Source organism: Coturnix japonica, chromosome 2, assembly GCF_001577835.2.
Source record: "Coturnix japonica isolate 7356 chromosome 2, Coturnix japonica 2.1, whole genome shotgun sequence".
Lineage (NCBI taxonomy): Eukaryota > Metazoa > Chordata > Aves > Galliformes > Phasianidae > Coturnix > Coturnix japonica.
The window spans coordinates 75205133-75228038 of NC_029517.1; the positions used below are offsets into that span (position 1 = coordinate 75205133).

The 22906-nt window shown below is 41.3% G+C and overlaps 1 protein-coding gene and 1 long non-coding RNA gene across 4 annotated transcripts in view; one reads left to right on the forward strand and one right to left on the reverse strand.

The window, feature by feature from the left end:
* CNTNAP2 (contactin associated protein 2) overlaps positions 1–22906 on the forward strand; it is a 559041-nt gene that overhangs the window by 441434 nt on the left and 94701 nt on the right. For all 3 annotated transcript variants that reach the window (XM_015854927.2, XM_015854925.2, XM_015854926.2), the window contains one exon: positions 9134–9304. In XM_015854927.2, coding sequence (XP_015710413.1) covers positions 9134–9304 — 171 coding nt within the window. The remainder of the gene's footprint in view (positions 1–9133; positions 9305–22906) is intronic.
* Positions 21669–22705, reverse strand: LOC107309837. Its single transcript, XR_001553352.2, has 2 exons — positions 22618–22705; positions 21669–21892 (listed from the first exon to the last, which is right to left on the reverse strand). It is a non-coding gene; the product is annotated as an uncharacterized LOC107309837 (long non-coding RNA).

The following is a 22906-nucleotide window of genomic DNA, read 5'->3' on the forward strand; positions in this document are numbered from 1 at the left end:
AATCAGAGAGTTAAAGTCTGCCAGGAGATTTTCCTTCTGCTCTGGGAAAGAAGTGGGCTTTCAAGGAATACTACCTGCTGCTCTAGCTAGCCTCAAAAAGAAATTTTTTCTCTCTAGCTGTCTCCTGTCTGTCCGCCATATCCTAACTTTTCTTTTCATAGAGTCATTGAATCACTCAGGTTGGAAAAGACCTCAAAGATCATCAAGTCCAATCACAGCCTAACTATAGTGCCTTAAGTCTAACAACCCTCTGCTAAATTATATCCCTGAGCACCACATTCAAATAGCTCTTAAACGCATTCAGGGATGGTGACTCAACCACCTCCCTGGGGAGCCTATTCCAGTGTTTAACTACCCTTTCTGTAAAGAAGTGTTTCCTAACATCCAACCTAAACTTACCTTGACGCAACTTGAGGCCATTTCCCCTTGCCCTGTCACCAGTGAGAAGAGACTTGCCCCACTCTCACTGTAAGCACCTTTCAGACACTGGAAGAGAGCGTTAAGGTCTCCCCTCAGCCTCCTTTTCCCCAGACTAAACAGCCCCAGCTCCTTCAGCCTCTCCTCATAGAGCTGATTTTCCAAGCCCTTCACAAGCCTCGTTGCCCTTCTCTGTATCTGCTCCAGTACCTCCATGTCCTTTTTGTACTGAGGTGCCCAGCTGAACACAATACTCAAGGTGGGGCCTCACCAATGCCAAGTACAGGGGCAGGATGACTTCCCTGGCCCTGATCACCACACCATTCCTGATACAAGCCAGGATGCCATTGGCCTTCTTGGCTTCCTGGGCACACTGCTGGCTCATATTCAGCTGACTGTCCATCAGCACACCAAGGTCCCTTTCCATCAAGCAGTTTTCCAGCCACACGTTCCTAAGCCTGTAGGGTTGCCTGGAGTTGTTGAGACCAAAATGCAGGGCCTGACACTTGGCCCTATTGAAACTCATGCCATTAGCCTTGGCCCATCGATCCAGACTATCCAGGTCTCTCTGTAGTGCCCTTCTTCCCTCTGGCAGATCAACACTCTCTCCCAGCTTGGTGTCATCAGCAAACTTAATGAGGGTGCACTCAATCCCCTCATCAAGATCATCAGTGAAGATGTTCAACAGAAGTGGCCCCAGCACTGAGCCCTGGGGGATGCAGCTCGTGACTGGCTGTCAACTAGATTCAACTCCACTGACCATGGAGTTGACCATTGACCATTTTTCACAATGCTAAATGATCATTTTGTCCTTATTAATGAAATAAATTAGTGCATTTTATAGTGAAGTAGAAACTCTCTATTTTTACTGGGGTTTGTATTTATTGTTTGTTGCAGGGGAAAAGAAAACTACAACAACAACAACAACAAAACTTGTCTTTATTGCAGAGAAATTACAATGTGTTTTGAGACACAGTGGTTGAAAGCCACTTGGAAAGAAGAAAAATGTTGAAGGAAAATGGGAAAGACTGCGTCCCAGTAGTGACATAATGCACCTTGGAAGAGGGTGAGATGTGGGCAGCCAAGACATATGATTGGCAGAACACACAGTGTCATGAGATGAAACCAGAGCAGCTGTGGCCCCGATCATTTACTTGTTCAGGGTGGACTGTCAGATAATATGCCACATCAATTAGCCACCAATATTTCATGAGTGATGAGTACAGCTTGTGGGTAATCCATGTCCAGCCAGGCACAGAAAATGTCTCAGCAAGCTTTGAAGCTGTTGTGCCTAATTCCTCACAGCCCCAGACCAGCACCTTTTCGGAATACCATGTCTTTAAATACTATCAGGCAGCTGCTGCAAATGTGGCTGGAAGCTGTGGGGAGTATGGGCTTTCATTTCTAAAGCACAGAGAAGGGAAACTGATAATACGCAGACAGATCACTATTAGCTTGAAGAATAGTTTCCCTCATCTCAAATAGCATGTTTAGGACCATGTTAGGCCTAACACACAACTCATCTACACTAAGCTACCTCTGCCAACGTGCCAGGCACTGCTGTGCATGAATTCACAGATCCAGTAAGCAAGGTAATTTGTGTATTTTATTCTACTCTGAAAAGTAATGTTTGGTCAAAATGGCATCTCTCTAGATGTGCTATGATCCAGCAGGGACATGAGAATAGCAAGACTGTTAACAAACATGCAAAAAAACAAGAAAAACAAACAAGAAAAACAAACAAGAAAACTTAGCTACCCTGTGATTCAGCCTTCAAAATTCAGGCATGATTGAGTTCAAAGTAATGAGTATAAACTCAGCAATTTAAATAATGTAGAGAGAAACACCTTAATCTGAAGTTGCATCTGGAGCCTGGCTTGGTCAGACAGAAACTGAAGATTGCAGGCTAGTAACAAAAACGCTGCAGATAATGCAACTACTGGATAAATACTGCTGCAAAGCATTGGCTTGTACAGTATACTGTTCATCTAACTACTGTTTTCTAGCCTCCAACAAGTTGGAGAACTTGACAATTTTTGAAGCAGGAGGTGAATATCATTAAGACTAAAAAAGAAAAAAAAAAAAAAAAAAGATTGACCAAGAGAGCACAACTCCCATAAGGAAAAAATAAAAATAAAATAAATAACAGGAGTTCTAGTTTTCACTTCATCGATTGTACAGGAAAAGCCATTAGCACATTCTCTGATATGTCCATACCAGAGAAACTCCTGCAATATTAAATGAATAGGCTAGACATGGAGTTGGAGCATGCAATGAAGGTGGTTTTCTGAGAGGAAGTTTCATTATGAGATAAACAGGAAAGACAGCAGAAAAACTGCTGGCCATCAGTTTTGTTTCACAACAAGCATTTGTTGACGTGAATTATTCTCATTGCAAAAAATTGTGATTTTTGCCCAGATTTTTGTTTGTGCATGTGTTTTCACTATTCTGGGCTAAATATTGCACTTAAATGCTGAGTAACCGACAGGTACTGACTGCTTAAGGCTCTAATGGACAGTATCAGTTAAGGGAGATATCAGATTCTCTTCCCCTGCCTTTTTGCAGAATGAACGACTTACCACCCTACTTATATGTTTTATTAGTAATGTTTGCCTTCAGATAGTTCAAGCCTCCTGTGGAGTGCTTCTGTTCCAGAGATAAAATCCAGAAGTGGGCACCTCCAACATGCATGTTCATATGCCAAGCTTATTAGGACAAGAACTTCTCTTGTATGCCATTTTTCTTCCCTTCCTTTCTAAAGGGCCGATAGCAACACTCAGTTTTAAGGTTTGCTGGCAGAAAGCCCAGGAAATTTGTTCATAGAGTGGATTCTTTTTGTGCAGAAACCTCTGATCCAGCCATTTTCAAACAGAAGTAATGTTAGATCATGTCAATATCTCTAGTTTTCTATGCTTGGTTACTGTACTCCAAAGCTAGATGTGATTCCTCATGCTATCATTTCAATCATTTTAACTTCTCTTCCCACAAAACTAAAACTCAAGGAATCAGGAGGAAGGCTTTAATCTTTTCCTTTGAGAATCTGGTTGGCTAAAGCTGTTCAGTAGAAATAATTGCAAGAGTTGAAGTAAAGAGAAAACTGGACATTAAGCTTTGCGTCCAGGTGTAACAGTCACATATGACACATTAATGTAAAACATAAGAAGGTGTTCTGCACGTGGATTTAAAAACACCTTCAAAGTTTCATGTACATATAGTGGTTTTGTTTTTGTTTTTTGCTGGACTTTTAATTCCAATCATGTAAGTCTTCAGCTATTGCAGTGTTGGAGAAATTTCCTTGTAATGTTAAAAGGTTGGATAAGCAGAAGAGATTTTATAGCAGTGACATCTTCAAGTTCTATAAGGACTAAAAGATGTTAAGGTCAGTATACCATTTCCTGATTTACATCAGGAATATGTATGTATTGGATAGTATGTACTGGAATACATACTATCCATTTGAAGAGTAGTCTTACACAATGAAACAGTACCTCGACTCATTAAAGATAACAGCCCATTCTGTCCTATAGTAAACTTAAGCAAACAATTTTCCTACTATTAATTATCCCATATTATCCTATTTCAGTGTTAGCACACCTAAGTTGGGAATAAGGTGAGTGTACTTAACAGATTACAGCAGACTGCAGATAAATAATCAGGTGAATAAAACTGATTTCTTTTTAAGCCAAATTTTATAGTTATGTAAGAGGGACAAAGGATGGAGCAGGGCAGAAGAAAAAATTCCCTCTGATGTTAATTTTAAAAACTAAAATATTGATCACAAAAGGAGAAAATTGAAAGCTGGAAGCTTACAAAAATGGAGGCTAGAATTTGCCTTACCATGTTCCTTTCTTTACTTATTTACTTCTTTACAGAAAGGGTAGTTAAACACTGGAATAGGCTCCCCAGGGAGGTGGTTGAGTCACCATCCCTGAATGAGTTTAAGAGCCGTTTGGATGTGGTGCTCAGAGATATGATTTAGCAGAGGGCTGTTAGAGTTAGGGTGCTATGGTTAGGTTGTGGTTGGACTCGATGATATTTGAGGTCTTTTCCAACCTGAGTAATTCTATGATTCTATGATTAATTCAGGCAAAAACTAAATTATCTTGTAAATAAATGTCATTTAACTGTAAGATTCTGTCTGCTCCTTCCATTATTTGAACATTTGATTTAGATGGTACTGGACATAGAGGAAGAGGAGAGAAGAATAGGATAGGATAGGATGGGTTAGGATAGAAAATAGCATAACTTAGTAACATTCTTCCCTGAAAGAAGAGGCTGCTAATACTGTCTCATAGTCAGTGAAAACTTAAGTCATTGGGTGTCCAACCTTTTGCCTTTCCTAAGCCACAGTGAATGAAAAGGAATTGACCTGGGCTCCACATATGTAGATTGCACCAAAAGTAATGCCTCCTGTTTATTTCCAAGGAAAATACAATGAATACAAAGAGCATGATAACAATATCTGATAAATTCTCAGCCACAAAATGCTATCTTTTAGCACAGTCACCACCATTAGCTCTGCTTTTTCACCATCAATGAACAAGACTCTGCATACCATGCTCATAAAAATCTGCACCAGTGGAGGTGACCCGCTGTCACCACTGCCGAAATATACCATACACCTTTTCAGTGTATTAATATCCACTGTTTGGTTTCCATCAGTGTTCAGCAGTTGTTGAAGTCAACAAGTGCTGTTCTCTTTTTCCACTTGAAGGAATTCAATTAACCACTGTTGCTTCATTCTCATTCCCATATCAGATGCCATTTTTTCAGACTGCCATTCTGTTGCCATCTGCCATGTGGCAACAAAACATAATGGAATATTGTCAGGAAGGTTCAACCTTTACTACCATACTATCAACACCTGAAGCACAAGTAAACAAATAAATAAATAAAATCACAAGTATATAAAAAAAGATATTTTTTTCAGTGATCATGAAACCTATTTTCAAACTACTTTATCAAAACTGGAAACTATGTTGTATATTTTTCACTGTTCACGGGACTGAGTTTAGTCAAAGTATCAAAAAGCATAAAATTATTTGCCATAATTTTAGTTAGCACTGCACTGAGCCCTCCCCATGTCCTGGTTTTTGTCAATACAGTGTTAATAGGACACCAATATGTGGTTCTTGCTGTGCAGTGTGCTCACACTTGGGGCTGGGCTATGCTGGTTGGTGAGGAAGAGCTGCCACCATAATGATGAGAGTCATAAGTCAGGCTACAGAACAGGCTGTGCCAGTCTGCAGGACACCAGTAGACCACAGGCTGGATATGCCTGACTTAAGTAGTGCTAAGTCTTTATGTGTTCATTCTAAGTTCCTCTGTTCTAAGTTCCTCTGGCCTCTAATAGGTCAAATGGCCATTTCAGCTGTCACTGAAGCTGGAGAACCTGTATTTGCATTGTGCTTGGGAGCCACCTTGGGAGCTGGCTTCAATGGATGAAGAGAAAGCTGAGGTACTGATTGAGTTCTGTGCCTCGGTCTTCACTGGTGTCCAAGACTCTAGTCTTTTTCACATCCCTGAGCCCTGCATCCCCAAACCTCCATGTGGGGACCAGAGAGGTAAATCCCTCCCCAATGTAAGGGCAGAGCAAGTCCGAGAGTGCCTCCTTAGACTGAATGTGTACAAGTCTATGGGGCCAGATGGCGTGCATCCCAGGGTTCTGAAGGAGCTGGCTGAGGTGGTTGCCGAGCCACTCTCCATCACATTTGAGAAGTTGTGGCTGTCAGGTGAGGTCCCAGATGACCGGAGGAAGAGTCAAATCACACCCATACACAAGAACGGGAGCAGGGAGGACCTGGGGAACTACAGGCCAGTGAGTCTCACCTCTGTGCCTGGGAAGATCATGGAACAAATCCTCTTGGACAACATACTCGATCACATGAAGAATGAGCATGTGATCTGAGACAGCCAGCATGGCTTCACCAAGGGAAGGTCATGCTTAACCAATCTTGAGGCCTTCTATTATGGAGTGACAGCATTGGTGGACGAAGGGAAGGAGATTGATGTCATTTATCTGGACTTGAGTAAGGCCTTTGACATGGTACCCCACCACATACTCATCTTCAAATTGGAGGGATGTGGATTTGATGGGAGGACCACTCAATAAGATAAGATAAGAGATTGGTTGAAAGGCCACAGACAGAGGGTAATGATCAGTGACTCCGTGTCCAGGTGGAGGCTGGTAATGAGCAGTGTCCCCCAGGGATCTGTCTTGGGACCGGTGCTCTTTAACATCTTTATCAATGACAGTGATGATGGAATCAAGTGCACCCTCAGCAAGTTTGCTGATGACACCAAGCTGAGTGGTGCAGTTGACACGGAGGAAGGAAGGGATGCCATTCAGAAGGACCTTGACAGGCTTGAAAGGTGGGCCCAGGTGAACCTAATGAGGTTCAACATGGCAAAATGCAAGGTTTTGCACTTGGACTGGAAGAACCCCAGGCGCCTGTACAGACTGGGAGGAGTAGTCCTTGAGAGTAGCTTGGCAGAGAAGGACCTGGGGGTCCTGGTGGATGAGAAACTTAACATGAGCCAGCAGTGTGCTCTTGCAGCTCAGAAGGCAAATGGTATCCTGGGCTCCATCAGGAGAGGGGTGGCCAGTAGGGATAGGGAGGTGATTATCCCTCTCTACTCGGCTCTTGTGAGGCCCCATCTGGAGTACTGTGTCCAGGTATGAAGCCCTCAGTACAAGAAAGACATAGAGCTGTTGGAGAGGGTCCAGAGGAGGGCCACGAAGATGGTCAAGGGGCTGGAGCACCTCCCCTATGAAGGCTGAGGGAGCTGGAGTTCAGCCTGGAGAAAAGAAGGTACCTGAACGGTACCTGTAATCAGGAGGGGTGTAAACTCTTTGAAACGGATGATACTACTAGGACAAGGGGAAACAGTTTTAAGTTGAAAGAGGGAAGATTTAGGTTGGATTTTAGGGGGGAGTTCTTTAGTAGGAGGGTGGTGAGGTCCTGGAACAGGCTGCCCAGGGAGCTTGTGGATGCCCCATCCCTGGAGGTATTCAAGGCTCGGTTGGATGGGGCCCTGGGCAACCTGATCTAGTTAACATGGAAGTTTGGTGGCTCTGCCAGGCAGGGAGGTTGGAGCTTCATGATCCTTGAGGTCCCTTCCAACCTGGGTCATTCTGTGATTCATTCTGTGATTCTGTTACCACCATTTTGGGCATTTTGGGTTCCCGGAGGGGAGGGGCGGCATCCCCGGAGGACTTGGCACAAGGAGGAAGTGGGGTGGGACTCCAGACCAGACCCCAGCCGCTCTCTGCCTCTGGCCGTCTCAGCTCACCACAGAGAAAAGCACGTGCTGCCCTCGCACTATCATGGTTTGACTCCTACTTTGGGTACTCTTCTCTCTCTCATTTTGTTTGATTTGGTAACATTTATTAAATTCCTGTTCCTCTTCAGATCATTGCCATTGTGTTTTCTCTTTGTTAAAACTATCTGCTCGCTCTCTGCCCTTCCTCCTCTCCCAGGGCATGTGTCCAGCACTGGCCAGGTTGCTCCTTTTTCTTTTCTCAGGGCCTGTGCCCCCTGTCACAGACTTATATCTAGGAGTAACCCCATGACGACATTGCAGTGGGCAACTGTACACGTGTCACGGTGTACTGGATCGCCATAATGGAAGAGGCTTACCTTTAACCTGCTCAGTCATTGGTTTACCCTGTGAATGGGTTGAGCGTAGTGGAAATGCTATGTAGTGACTTGAAACAGTAATCGAGTACCTGGTAGGCAGTCAGGGCCAACCCAGGGGAGCTCAGTTGCATGTAGAAGAGGTGGAGCCAGGATTCACCCATCCCAGACCTCACTTAAGGGTTGGTAATGGAGATGAGGGTATCTCCTCTGGAGATCCCTGTCTATCTGAGGACTTTGCAGGCCTTTTCAAGGTAAGCATTTTCTTTTCCTTATTTCTACATGCACTGCTATCATGCTTGAGCTGATCCTCCCTTGCTGCAGCCTGGGATCTAGCTGCTCTGCTGTCATTATGCTTTCCATTGTGTTACACCAGTATATTACAAATGTTTGTGTGGGTGTGTTTATGATGTGATGCTATTTTGTATTAAATATGGACTGTGTTAAATACTGACTGTCTTGATAGTGAAGTACTAGGACTGACTAGCTAAGTACTGTTATAGTGCTTGAATATTTTTAATGACAATCTTTTTCCAAGGGAAACATGTTAGAGGGCTCTTAGGGGCTTATGCTAATCATGGTTGTATTATTTAGGTTCATTTGCAAGATTCTTCCTGTGGTACATATTAACAGACTTGCAATAGATCTGGCTACATTTTCAGAAACATGTAGAGTAATTTTGAAAGCAGATTAGCTCTACATGAGGCAATACACAAATACAAGACCTGTGCCTGAGGTGAGTCAGCCACAAAATCAGTGTTTTGCCATAATGGCATATCACCTGTAAATTCAGTGTTACTATTACATGTTTAGAGTGGTAACTGTATTCTATTAAAGGTTTTTCTTAACAGCATATCAATGTACTACTTAATATCATAAATCAAGAATTTAAGCAAGCATCAAAAACTAGACATGACACAACCAGAAAAGTGGAAAGTACATAATAAGAAGGAAGATACATTGTTTTTTTTCCAGTATGGACAATGCTGTAGCATATGTTAATGTTAAAAGCTTCAAATTTCCAGACAGCTTCCAGAAAGCTCTCATATGTTCATTTCCTGTCTGTTTCTTCCCTGCAGGGAACTACTGGAATGCAGCTTCCTTCATCACATCATCATCCTACCTTCACTTCTCCACCTTCCAAGGGGAGACCAGTGCAGACATCTCTTTCTATTTCAAAACATCAGCCTCAGATGGAGTATTTCTTGAGAATCTGGGGAACACTGACTTCATCAAACTAGAGCTGAAATGTAAGTATCTGCTTTTTCCCCAACTTCACTTGGAACCCAAAGCAGGTTCATATCAGATAACTGATTTCAAGAAAAGTGCATTGTTTAGCAAAATTATGTAAGCTCAGTTAAGTCAGGAAGTAAACCTCCAAACTATTCAACTTGTTTTCAGGTTGCCAGGACAAACAACTGATGTCTATTTGGTTTATTTATAAAGGAAAGAAATAGACAAAACTGTTAACACAATTATGAAAAGGACACAAACTTAAAAACTGTTTTCAAAATTGAATGCCAGATGTATTACTTTAAAGTATGTGTCTTCAGCTCTGTGTGCAGAGACTAATCTAATCAGCACTGTAAGGATCCAGAGCTGAAGACTTGCATGTGATATTTAAAATCACTGAAAAAAAGTCTCATATAATTAACACTTTGACAGCATTATCTATTAATGAAGTTGTTGATCCAAAGAAGGGCTTAATATATCAAGAGACAAATTGATTTTATTATTTGAACCACTTCTAACATCCCAAGAGCAAGCATTCCAAGTGAAACTTTGAAATGTTTAGCTGAACTTGAACTCTACTTAGTGGAACTGAAGTGATTGAGTTGGGAAGGGGGGGGGGGGAATGTTTTATTTCTTCTTTCTTCTCCTTCAGCCCTCTTTAGCCTGCCATAAACTGGAGTATTGGCAGGTCTGCTGCGCTACATGCACTTGTTATAGATTCTAGAGACGTGTTACAGCACCATGGCTCTGTGAGTGCAACAAGTACTTTGTCTGTACTCTAGTACAGAGAGGAGTATCTCTGCTTCTGTTTGCTGCAGGATCTGATGACCGAGGTCAAGAACTCAGTTCTAGATATACATGTGCAAATTCAGCAGCAAAAGTTGCTAATGCTGAAAGAGGAAAAAATGTTCAGACTATGATCTGTTTTTATACAGATTCAATGAGATTAACATGAATGAATCTCTTTAAAAAAGTAAAAGCTTTTTTTGACAGTTCTATAAGTCTAATCACACAGACTGCAGCATGGGAATTTATAAACAACCAGGATGTTCCTTTAAAGCATACTGGACTTTCTCTTCTAGTAAGAGTAAAATGCCAGATTTCAATAAAGTGACAGCTTCTTCTCGTCTTTGAGGAACTTAGTTAGTGGTACTGATTGCAGTTTTCTGTAATCTGCAGCTGAAGCTCCTATTTAGTCACAGGAAACGTTTGTATTAACAGGGAATGTGGCCCTTAAATAATAAAGTGGCAGATATTTCTAATTTGATTATGAATATAAGTAGTACTTAGAACTGGTTGAGGTATCTCCAGAGCTTCTTGTTCTTCTAACACATGAACTGTGTACATAGCCTCTGAAGCTGCCAGACTAAATCTGCTGTTCGCTTAGCTTAAAGGTGGCAATAGCAGTTAATAAAAGTGACGTGAAAGCAATCACAAACCTTTTGAACTCAACACAGATTAAATAATAGTAACACTGAAGTTGTTTTCTGAATAGGTGTAGCAGATGAAGAAAGCATGTGGCAGGGTACCTAAATACTGTTAAACAAGGGTTTTATTTTTAACCTATGCTAGAAGCCTGCTAACTGCTGCAGCTTGACATTTGACTCTATTCAACTCTTACCTATGGTCCCTGAATCTAAGCCTTATATTTCTGCCATAAAATATATAAATATATATATAATAGAAACAAAAACAACAACAACAACAAAAAAACCCTCTTGATTAAAACTATCCTGAATTGTTGTGGTTTTGTGATTTTTATTCCACATCAGAACATCACAAAAAGCAGTGGGAGTTAAAGAGTTAATGTTCTGGTTCCATGGAATGCATTTTTTGGGCATTTGGGGTTCTTGGAGCCAGGGGAGGAGTGGCATTCCTGGAGGACTTGGCTCACAGAGACCCAAAGGTGGAGCTTCTAGCAGGACATCAGTGGTTATCCCTCTCGCTGGCTTGCCCTCTCTCGGCTTGCCGTGGAGAAAAGCATGTGCTTCCCCTGCAGTCTACAAAGCTGAGGAAATGCGGGATACACGAGTGGACAGTGTGGTGGGCTGAGAACCAGCTGGCTAGCAGAACACAGAGGATTGTCATTGGCAGTACAGAGTCCAGCTGGAGACCTGTAACTATTGGTTTTCTCCAGAAGTTGGTGCTGGGTCCAGACTTGTTCAACATCTTCATCAATGACCTTGACAAGGGGATAGTGGCCACGTGTACAGTTATACAGTCAGTAAATAAACAGAGGTTATACTGATGTTTTGCAGAAAAGATTATTGTAATAGAAGGAGAAGGGAAAAATGCTCACCACTGTTGAAGGTTTGCAGTAAACTCCACAAAGGAGCAATCTCCAGAGAAAGAAATCCTGCCTTAGTGGTAGCCAGCCCTGAAATGAGATCTGGGAGAGGTGGGGCCACCCCTGCAGGGACTGGGAGTCTGTCTTCAGGGAAACCTTGAGAATACCATTACTATGTTCAATAAGGCCTGCTCCAGTTGGATTATATGGTAGGTGGAATCACCATTCGATGTTGTTCTGTTCCACCCAACACTGTATAGCTGCACCAGTGAAATGAGTCCCTTAGACTCTCTCAATCACTTGAGGTGTCCCATAGGCAGACATCATGATGGTATATGCCTGATTTGCTTTTGGCACCAGATAGGCCTGCAGTAGCCCACTTACAGTATCAACGCAGGTCAGGGCATATCTCACCCCCTCAGACCGAGGGAGGGGCCCAATGTAATCAACCTGCCACCTTTGGAGAGGACTGTATCCTCTTGCAATATGGGCTGTTGTTTCAGGCAACAGTCTCAGTCACATCTTTGAGCAAGCATTGCAATCTTGACATGCTTGGGCGATATCAGATAGTTGTACAGGCAGCCCCCATGCTTTAGCAGCTGCCCACATTATCTTTTGTCCAGCATGCTATAGTTTCTGATGTAACCAACGGGCAATGTTCTCAGACTGCGAATTCTCAATCCATCAAATTCAGGCCAGTGTGTCAGCTTCATCATTTCCCAGTGACTGCAGGGGTTGATGACCAGAGACATGGTAGACACATACTGTCCTGCATTTGACTGCATTCCATATGTCTAACCACATATCTTTACTCAAAATTGGTTGGGTGTGGATTGGTAGGGTGTGGATTCCTGGATATCCCACTGCGTAATCCAAAGAGTGAGCCCCTGGTACACAGACCAACTATCTGTACAGATATTCAGAATACCCTCAATGGGTTCCTCAGTTATAACCATCCACACGGCTCACAATTCTGCCCATTGGCTGCTCTGACCCCCTCATCAAACCAGATTGTCTCAGTAGAGGGACGGTATACTTTTGCTTGCCACTTGCTCAGGTTGCCTTTGCTGGATCCATCTGTGCATCAGGCATCTTCAGGAATAGGATACCTTCCTTCCTGACCAGGACTCTCCTCTGGTGGAGCAATCATCGTTTCTTTTGGTGTGTCACTATAATACATTTCTGGGCCTAGGATTTTTTGTCATTCTTCTTTCAGCAGTGATGAAGACAGACTACTACTCTGGCTGAGATAAGTGACCCATCATGCTGCCGTTTGTGATTGGGCCACCCCCATCATAGAGATGTGTGTTAGATCTTTTACCCACCCCTGGACTGGCAAAGTCGTTTTAACTATATAATAACTGTTTTTCAATCATGCTATATCTTTGCTCCATGCCAAACCAGAGACCAGAATCCAGTAGGGGTTCGAACAGAACTCTGGCGTTGCCACAGGCCCCAGCCAAAACCATCCTGAGTAACATGAACATCTAATTCAGCTGGGAGGGTAGGATCAAACATACCCAGTTCCTGGGCTTATTTAACTGCCAGTTTTGCTTGTTGGAAAGCGTCCTGTTCTACCTTCCCCCAATCCCATGATTGCCCCTTCTTTGTAAGTTTGTATAATGGTCTCAGCAGCTGTGCTAAATGAGGTATAAAGGAGCGCCAGTACCCCAATATACCCAAGAATTCTTGCAGCTGCTTTGATGTCATAGGGACTGGAAACACCTGGACCTTATTTATCACTGTACTGGGTAGTACTTTGGTTTTCCCAGACCAGACTACTCCCAGGAATTTTACAGATAAACCTGGACCTTGCAGCTTCTGTGGGTTTATAGCCCACCCTCTTTTCTGCAGATAAGCTGGAACAGAGAGATATTATCTGCCACTCATAATAGGCCCCATTGCTTAATGATAGTGGCAATTTGAAAATAAGGGGAGCCCATAAATCCTGGAATTTGTCCAGGGAGTATTTTCCCTAAGGGGGTAACTTTCTCCCCCTTGATCCATTTATATATTTTCCACAAGAAAGACATTACAGCCACAACCACAGGCTCCCGCCTACCTTACCAAATGTAAGGTGGAATGATACAAAGATGGTAACAGATATTCAAAAGGTTATTTATAGGGGAAAACCCACCAATATGGATGCCTTCACTGGGAAATGCTGAGACAATCTCCACCAGGGAGCAGTCTCCAAGAGATGCTGCCTTAGTGGTGGTCAGCCCTTAAATGAGGTCTAGAGGAGGTGGAGTTGAGCTCCACCCCTTCCAGGAGCACAGCTAAATTATTCTCACCTGTGCTCCCATAGCTGACCCAATACTTGCCTCAGCTGATTAATCAAAGGTTCAGGCTGTGATTACCTATTTCCCATACACACTCATTCCCCCAGACTGAATGCTGTAACAGATGATCAGTTCATATATTTTCTTACAGTTTTTAATAATAGTATCGCTCTTTTCTTCAGGGGTATCCAGAAATGGAATACTATTGAATCAATGAGTTTCCTATATCATACTCTTTAAATTATAATGTTAATGTAAATGCAGCTTACATTTACATGCTTTATCTTTGTAGCTGATCAGGGAAATTGTTGTGATCTTCACTGTTGGTTTGGTGTGGTTTTTTTTTCATTTGAGTTGTTATTTAGCTCTCTTTATAGAAGGTCACTTTTTTTTGAAGAGAAACCCCCTGGGTGCTTTGCATAAGCCACGTGTCAAACACTGCATAGGAAACTAAGGAATATCTCCATCTCAGAAGCCAGTAGGATACTGGAAAATGGAAAAGCATTAATATTCTTCAAGGAAATATTTGACACAAAAGCTTTTTTAAAAAATCTTATCCTATTCTCAGACAATATGAAATTTGGAAGCAAACAAAAAACAAACAGACAAAAGACACTATATCTGAAAAGCTGCAAGTATAAATCTATAAATAAGATTTATTTTTAGTAGTGGTATGTGGTACAGAAAAGCCTGATATTCAAACAGGGCAATTGATGGCACGTGTGAGAAGATCTGTTACCCCTTTATCCTTGTGCCTAATTAAGACAGGGCATAAGTGCTGAGGCTTCTGTGTGGGATCAAGTCAAAGGCAGCAAACAAATTCTGAATGGACAACTTACTAACACTGACCAGTAGATAATCTTAAGCACAGGAATGTGGGAAAATTAAGACAATCAGTAGCTCTGCTGTAACTAGCTTAGTCTCTGACTGTTGGCGCTCAGTCAAGTTAGAGAGCTCTCTTAGTTTCTTGTAGCATCAGAATAGTGTGTCTTTATTGTGTTCAACATACATCTTATATACCATTCACTTACAAGCAGACATTCCTGTTCCTCTAAAAGGAACTACCCTTAGATGCAAACAGACACTGCTTGCTCTTGTCTCAAACTCTGGTCTTCCAGGGTTTTATAGTGATAAGTTCTACCAAAGAATCTGATAAGCTTTTTGGTGACTTGCTCACAGTGACATCTACCCCCACATCTGACAGAGTATAGATAGTTGAGTGCAGGTTGGTCTTCCCCAATATCAACATATCCAGCACTGCACAGAGCTATATAGCATCCCTGAAGCATTACCTCCTTTCAAAAGTGTCAGGGTGCTTTTCTCATTGCCACAAATGCCATTTTAGTAGAAATTTTATGGCACAGTTAACTATGTATCAGGTATAAATCATGTAAAATTCAAGGTGGGAAATGGTTGTTTGTAGAAAGCACAGTTGTCCTTAACTTCAGCTTTTATTACACTAAAAACATGTAACAAATCATTCCTAGTCCAACCATTCATCCAAGGAATTTTCCTTCACGTCTAGTCAGCTTTGTGTTAAATGCTGAAACTGCTTGTGTTTTGTTAGTTTCTTTACTTACGCTCATCTTTTTCAGGCAGAATACAAATATTTACTGAACAAAAATACTGAGTATCTTAGGCATGTAACAAGAACAGTCTTTCTATGTCCTTGAATTTAAAACCTCACTGTCACAGGTAACGACTGCGCATAACCTGTATTTATCTTGGCAAATATGACCAGATCTGTTGAAAACATAATCCTACAAGCCTATTAGAAATCTTCTGATTTCCTACAGTTTTATTTGCATCTTTTGTCTATAGCCATTTGTTGAGTATTTGACTTTGGCTGAAATTACTTTGGCTTCTCTTCTTAGCATTCTCTTTCCCCCTGGGTATTAATGAAGAAATTGTACCTTAACTTTTAGTTCCTGTATTGAGCAAAGTTCCCTTCCTACTCTAAGGCTACTGTGATTCTGGTTCTGTGTTCAAATTTCATTATCAAAGCAGAAGGTGTGGCTGTATATTCATCACTGTTCAGAGTCTTGTTTTTAGCAAATGTATCAAAATGCATGCAATTATTTGCCATCAGTTGAGTCAACCTGCACAGCACTGCCTTTCCCATGCCCTGGTTTCAGTTGACACAGTTTAAAAGTGCACTGATGGATTGGCTGCTGCTGAGCAACGGGTGCCTTTAAATTGCAGAGATGGTATGTGCTGCACACAGCCTGTGGGTTGAGCATGTCTAGATTAGGAGATTCACCTAGGGAGGGACAATGCTAAGGATGCATTCTGTGCCATCATCCAGATCATTAATGATGTTGAGCAGGAATGCACCCAATATTGACTCTAGGGTTTTACTGCTAGTTACTGGCCTTCAATAAGCCCTCATACACCTATGCTGTCCTATAGGCAGGTAGAGAAGCTGGCTGCCTGTTGTTTGGATGGGTGCACGCTCCACTGGGTGAAGAGCTGGCTGGATGGCCGGGCCCAGAGAGTTGTGGTGAGTGGAGTGGAATCCAGTTGGCGGCCGGTCACAAGCGGCATCCCCCAGGGCTCGGTGCTTGGGCCGCTGGTTAGATGGGAGGTAACATTCACTATCTGAAATTATATTGCCTTAGAAGTAAAGCACGTAGGTGTTTTTTCAAAGCTTGTTCCCAGCCCACTGATGTTTGATCTTAAATAAATTCTTTCACATACCTTTGATTTGGTTCCCTGCTTAAACAGGACAGATAATGTCACTTTTTATTCCTGATGTCCACAGGTGAAAATTGCTACATAAACTGAAATATAATCATGAAAATATAAGAGTTTATTTCAAGCATTAATCTACTAAACTTCTGTAATGCTGTTAGCATATCTGAAATAATAAATAATAATCACCTTCTGAGATCATGTATTGGAGTACTGCATCCAGGCCTGGGGCCCCCAGCACAAGAAAGATGCAGAGCTCTTGGAACAAGTCCAGAGAAGGGCCACTAAGATGATCAGAGGTTTGGAGCACCTCTCCTATGAAGAAAGGTTGAGGAAACTGGGATTATTTAGCTTGGTGGCTAAATTAAGATTATTTAGCTTGAAGGCGCTGGGGAGACGTCATTGTGGCCTTCCAGTATATGAAGGGAGTGTATAAAAGGGGCAACAGCTGTTTATGAGGGTGGATAGTGATAATACAAGGGGGAATGGTTTTAAACAAAGACAGGGGAGGTTTAGGTTAGATTTTTGGAGGAAGTTTTTCACTCAGAGGGTGGTGACACAATGGAACAGGTTGCCCAGAGAGGTTGCAGATGCTTCATCCCTGGAGGAATTAAGGCCTGGCTGGAAGTGGCTCTGGGCAGCCTGGTCTAGTAGTTGGCAGCCATGCCCACAGCAGAGAGGTTGAATCTGGATGATCGTTATGGTCCTTGTCAACCCAAGCCATTCTATGATTCTATGATCATGTTTACCCTTTGCATGAATTTTCATGACAAAACTGGTACTTTCATTTAAATGTAATGTTTTTGTCCCCCAGGGCAATCTAATCTGTTGTGTAGGAAGGCTGATATTTTTATTTGATTAGTTGGTTAATATTGGCTTTATTTTAAAATGAGATAAAAATAACTGACTCCTAGTCATTACAAAAGTCAAATCCCTCCTCATCATGGTCCTCAAAGAGATGCTTACTCATGATGAGAAAAGCACCGAATTCAATTCTGTTTTTCCTTCATTTTGAGCTCCAGTCTAGCTATTCTTTCCCAAAATACTGCTAACAGTGCATGTAAGTGGTTGTCTGACAGTATAAGTAATAGAACTATTTCCACAGGAAAGCCAGGAATGTTCATCTTTTTTACCATCATGTAACTGGAGATGTAGCCATTTGCAGGTAGCCTGTATGTTCTGTAAAAGGTAAAGGCACATTTCCAACAGTTAAATATACCCCCTTGGCTGCAATCAGACAGCAGGTTGTGCTACTCTGGGGAAAATGCAGGGAAGGATTGTAAATCTACTGTTCTCTATTCCACTGTTCTGCTCCAAAGAAGTAAATGCTAAGCTGTAACAGAATTGCAGTAAGGTATGTGCCTCTTCCTGAATTTGACTTCCTAACATCCTGAGGGCCACCTACAGTAGTGAACAGCCTGCTTTAATAGTAGTATCGTTGAAATACTGCTGTAGTATACATGCATTTAAGGGAAATGACTATACACTGTACCACAGCCTTTAATACTGAAGTACTCTGAGGGGAAAAATAAGTTTTGCTTGCTCAACTCCATTTAAAACTGTAATAAAGAAGAAAATAAGTATGTCTGCAAATATTTCAGATTATATAAATAAGCGAGCATATTGGTGCAAGTGGCATGTACACAACAAAGCATAGCTTGATTGTGTAGACTAACAAATACACTAGCAGAATAGTGGCATTAATTTATTTGTTCATTTGGGGTTTTTTGTTGTTGTTTTTGTTTTTTGTAAAACATCTGTAATATCTTTGACTCCTAATGAGACCCAAGAGAACTAATCATGCAACAAAGAAAAACTGGAATTCTATAACTTCATGATTTACTGTTTGGAACTGAAGCTTACAGGGACACAGCAGTAATGTATACTTTTAGCTGCCAGAAATGAAGATCACAAGTGCAAAATCTGTATTTGATAGACATTAAATCCTCTGGCCGTCTGAAGGCAGAAAACCATTTGGTGCCATGCTCCAGAAATTTCCTTCACTGTGAGTGATATACTGCTGTTAATTGCTATGGTTTTTATCTTCTTCCTTGTACATACTGGGATCACTGTAGCTTGTCTCATGTGAGCTTCACTAAGCAACCTCATAGCTATACTCAATTCTACCCAGAGAGATAAGCATTAGAATGTTAATCAAAGGGAATAAAGAAAATAAATTATATCATAAGCAAACAACTGGTGTTATAACCTGTTGACCTTCTATTCCACTAAATTTGATTTTAAAAAAATCCAAAAGACTTCAACTAGATCCCCATAGAGAGTTCAATTAGATTAAAGTGTTACCTGAGGTTCAGACAGTTCCTGCCATGTACCAGTTTGTGCTTATTGCACAACTAAAAAGAGGTTTTCTTTGTCTTCTTTGCACCTTCCTTTCAGGTATTTATAGACACTGATGAGATTCTTTTGAGCGCCTCTTCACAGGATAGATGCTCCAGTACTTTGTTCATCTTTATAACCTTTCATTGAACTCTTTCTAGTATATCCATGTGTGATTAGTACTGGGAGACCAGAATTGGACATGGGAATCCAGATGTGGCCTCACTAGGGCTGAGTATAGAGGAAAAGGGTAACTTCTCTCAATGCTGATAATACTTATGCAGCCCAGAATACCATTCACCTTCTGCTGCAGCAAGCACACACTGCTGGCTTGTGTTCACATTGGTGTCCACAGGGTGATGAGGTTCACGAACAGCTACTTTCCAGTAGCGCAGCCTCCAGCAAGTTGTGGTGGCTGCGTTTGTTTCTGCTCAGATGCAGGACTTTGCACTTCCCTCTGTTTAACTGCATAAGGTCCATATCAGTCCGTTTCAGCAGTGTGCTGAGATTCCTTTGGATGGCAGCACAAACTTCCAGTATATCAGCCATCCCTCCCAGTTTTAAATCATCAGCAAACAATCTGACAGTGCACCCTGCCCCATCATCGCAGGGCAGAATGCTGGATTAGATACTGGGTAAGGCTGAAACCAGTACTGACTCCAGGGATACCCCTAGAGTATAGTTTCTGGGTTTATTTACCATTTAACCTGGGCTAGTTACTGGGTACACTGTCCCTGTATTTCTTCCCTTCCAACTTTCATCTTTCTTCACTACACTGGCACTGTAGGATCCAAGACTATGTAAAACTGCATGATCTTTTTTGTCTGCCCTCTAACCCAGAGACAAATGCAGAATGTGTCTGATCTGTACAGTGAACCCCCATGTTAGAGAAAAAAAGTTACTTCTACATAACATAACATTGTAAGAACAGTGGAAAGGGGATTGTGTTTGCCAAAGTAACACTTTTACATTCTGAACAGATGGCTGTTCAGATGACCTTTGAAAATGGAAGTGATGAAAGAAACATGTTCAGATTTAATTACATATTTGCTTGCTCAACTCCATGTAAAAGAGTAATAAAGAAGGCACAGAAATTGTAAAACTAAGTGTAGCCACAAGCCCACAAACCTTGATTTACTGAGGGAGTGTATGTGCCAGAAGTGCATAAAAAAAATCACCGTTGTTTAGTTTCATGGAATTTCCATCGCAAAATTTCATATTGACCAAATAAAATTAAAAAAAAAAAAAAAAAAAAAATTTTTTTAAATTCCTTCATTAAGCAGCTTCAGTCATTTTTTTCCAAGTTTGATCCATATTCCCATTTTTTAGAATAATCACCTTGAGTTTTATGGTGTAAGGGAAACAGTTGATCATATGATCACAGCCTGAACTTCTGATTAACCATCTGAGGCAAGCGATGAGTCAGCTGTGGGAGCACAGGTGAAGGTAATTCAGCTGTGCTCCTGGAAGGGGTGGGGCTTGACTCCACCTCTCCTAAATCCCATTTAAGGGCTGACCACAACTATGGTAGCATCTCTTTTGGGAGATTGCTTCTTTGTGGAGTTCTTTTGGTGTGCTTAGACACTGGTGAGTACTGTTTCTTGACTGAAGGCCTCAGAATTGGTGAGTCCTTTTCCTTAGATACACTCTGACTATATTTTCCAACTGTACTTGTATTATTCCACCTGTACATTGTATTTATATTATTTCAACTGTACATATGGTATTTGGTAAGACAGAAAATAAAATGGTCATAATGGAAGCTTGCTTTCTGAGCTACAAAGTGATTGGCCTTTGTGGAAATCTCAGGTATCTCAGTACTGCTTGCTGTGTACATGTTTCTGAAAAATTCACTGTGGACAGCTAATCAGATTACATGTTAAATGATTTTTAATCCTTCCCTTCAAAAGCTTGTAAAATACGTATGTATTTGAGTCCAAAATGCACCATTATCCCAGGCTGTATGTATAGATATAGAGAAACTGAAAAGAAAACTATACTTTTAGAGAGGAAAAAAAACTGAACTGTTGCTATTTTCCACATAGTTACACAGAACTTCTGAATAAATTTGATATTATACAGGGTCTGGTTGGGATTGAGCAAACTTTCTTTACAGCAGAAAAATGCTGTATGTTTAATTTGTGACTATATTAGTGTTGATAACACCACCAGTACTTTGTCTGTTGCTAAATAGTACCAGGAACTGTAAGGGCTTTTTCTTTATCCAACTTATTCATTCCCTCTGATTTGGGTAGGGCCAAGAACTTGGAATGGCTCATAGCTGTGACTGTTGGCCAAAGGGATATTCTATATTGTATGAAATCATGCCTAGCAATAAATCTAGGGGGCAGAGAGAAGAAGGTGATAGGGCTGTGAAGGTGGTCCATGTTTGGAAACAAGCTAGACATTGCTCTGCTTGTGAGATGGTAGTGAGACATTTCCTTTGTTTTGCTTGTTAATTTATTTTGGGTGGCTCTTTTTTTTTTTTTCTAACCTTTCTGTCTGAACTATTACATTTTCTTTATCATATTAGCACATGATTTTTATCACTTTCTCTCTCCCTGCTCTCTGGAGAGAGTTGGAGTGAGGGAGTGCACAAGTGAGCTGTTCAAGTGCTGAGCTGCTGACCAGAGTCATCCCACCACAGATGCTCATCCACTTATGATTTCTTCTGGTATATTATTATTTTATCTAGACACTACCCTGGCTGAATAATATTATTACACTGGAGACTGAGACTTTTATTCAAGTAGAAGCTGAGAATGAAGAATCAGAACTAGCAACTGAACTTGCATGTGAGATGCTGCCAAGCAGCCTGTGATTTTATCTGAATTGATCTTTTCATTGACGTCCTTCATGGTTGGTTTTTTTTTCAATCTTGCAAATAATTTCCTCTCCTTTGGTTTTTAAAACTCATGTGTTTATGTTGCTCATGGATGGATCAGTACAGCCCATAGATTCTGTGCTGCCCTTGCACGTCTCTTTCAGCAAGTCAGTAGGTACCTGCACTGAAAGCAAAACTTTAATGAGAAGATTGCTCTGGGGTGCTCCTTCACAAACATAAGATTCATTATAAGAATATAACATGAATTTATATGTCTACTGCACTTAAGTTTACATTAGAGCAAATGATTTTCTTCACTAAGCAGGAATTTCATTACAAAATAAGTTTTCGGACTGTGACACAGTCAGTCTAAAGACATGCAAGTAGCTAGACTGTACAGTCATAAAGACTTCTACATGAAATATCTCTATTTGACAATTCTCTGCACTTCACTTTCTCTTTTAAAAGAGCAATAATTTTCCAAACACTTCCTTCTGGAAGATCAGAAGCTTGCAAATCAGGAAATATTCTTGCAGAAGTTTCCCAGGATGGTTTTGCACTCATGAAACTCCAAAACAATATCAGCAGTGCTGTCTGTTGCCTCAGAATTAGAGGAATATTTGTCATGGAGTTATCTAGATTAGTCTGTGCCCATGACGATGGGGCAGTAGGCCTGTGGGCTCCCTGACCCCAAAAATGGGAAGGGAAAGGGGGAAGGGATAGGGAGATAGGAGCTGGGCTGAAGCAAACAAACAGAGCAGTGGCAATAATCTAAAGTAGTAAACTTATTTTACTAACTATGATATTGGAATGCAAGACAATACACTATAATACAATCTATTGCAAATTGAGGCTAATAAATCAAGTAAAATAAGAGAGAGGGAGTTTTCTGAAGACCAAGAAGCCTACTTTGGAACTGAAAGTGCAAGGCTTGGAAGCACCCCCACACCTGCTGCCAGGTAGTGAGAAAGAGGGACCCAGCGTCACTTCTGTGACGTATTTCCCTCTCTGACTGTGAGGTCCTCTGGGACATCTAGTTCTTCTTCTCTGTGCTACACATGATGTTATGATGTGGAATACCAATAGCAAAATTACAAAACCATAACGATATCATATTTAGGAATTATCATTTTACATTTTCCTGTAGAAAGATAGTGTTTGGGAAAAGGGAGCCTATAAACAGGAGGGGAGTCAACTC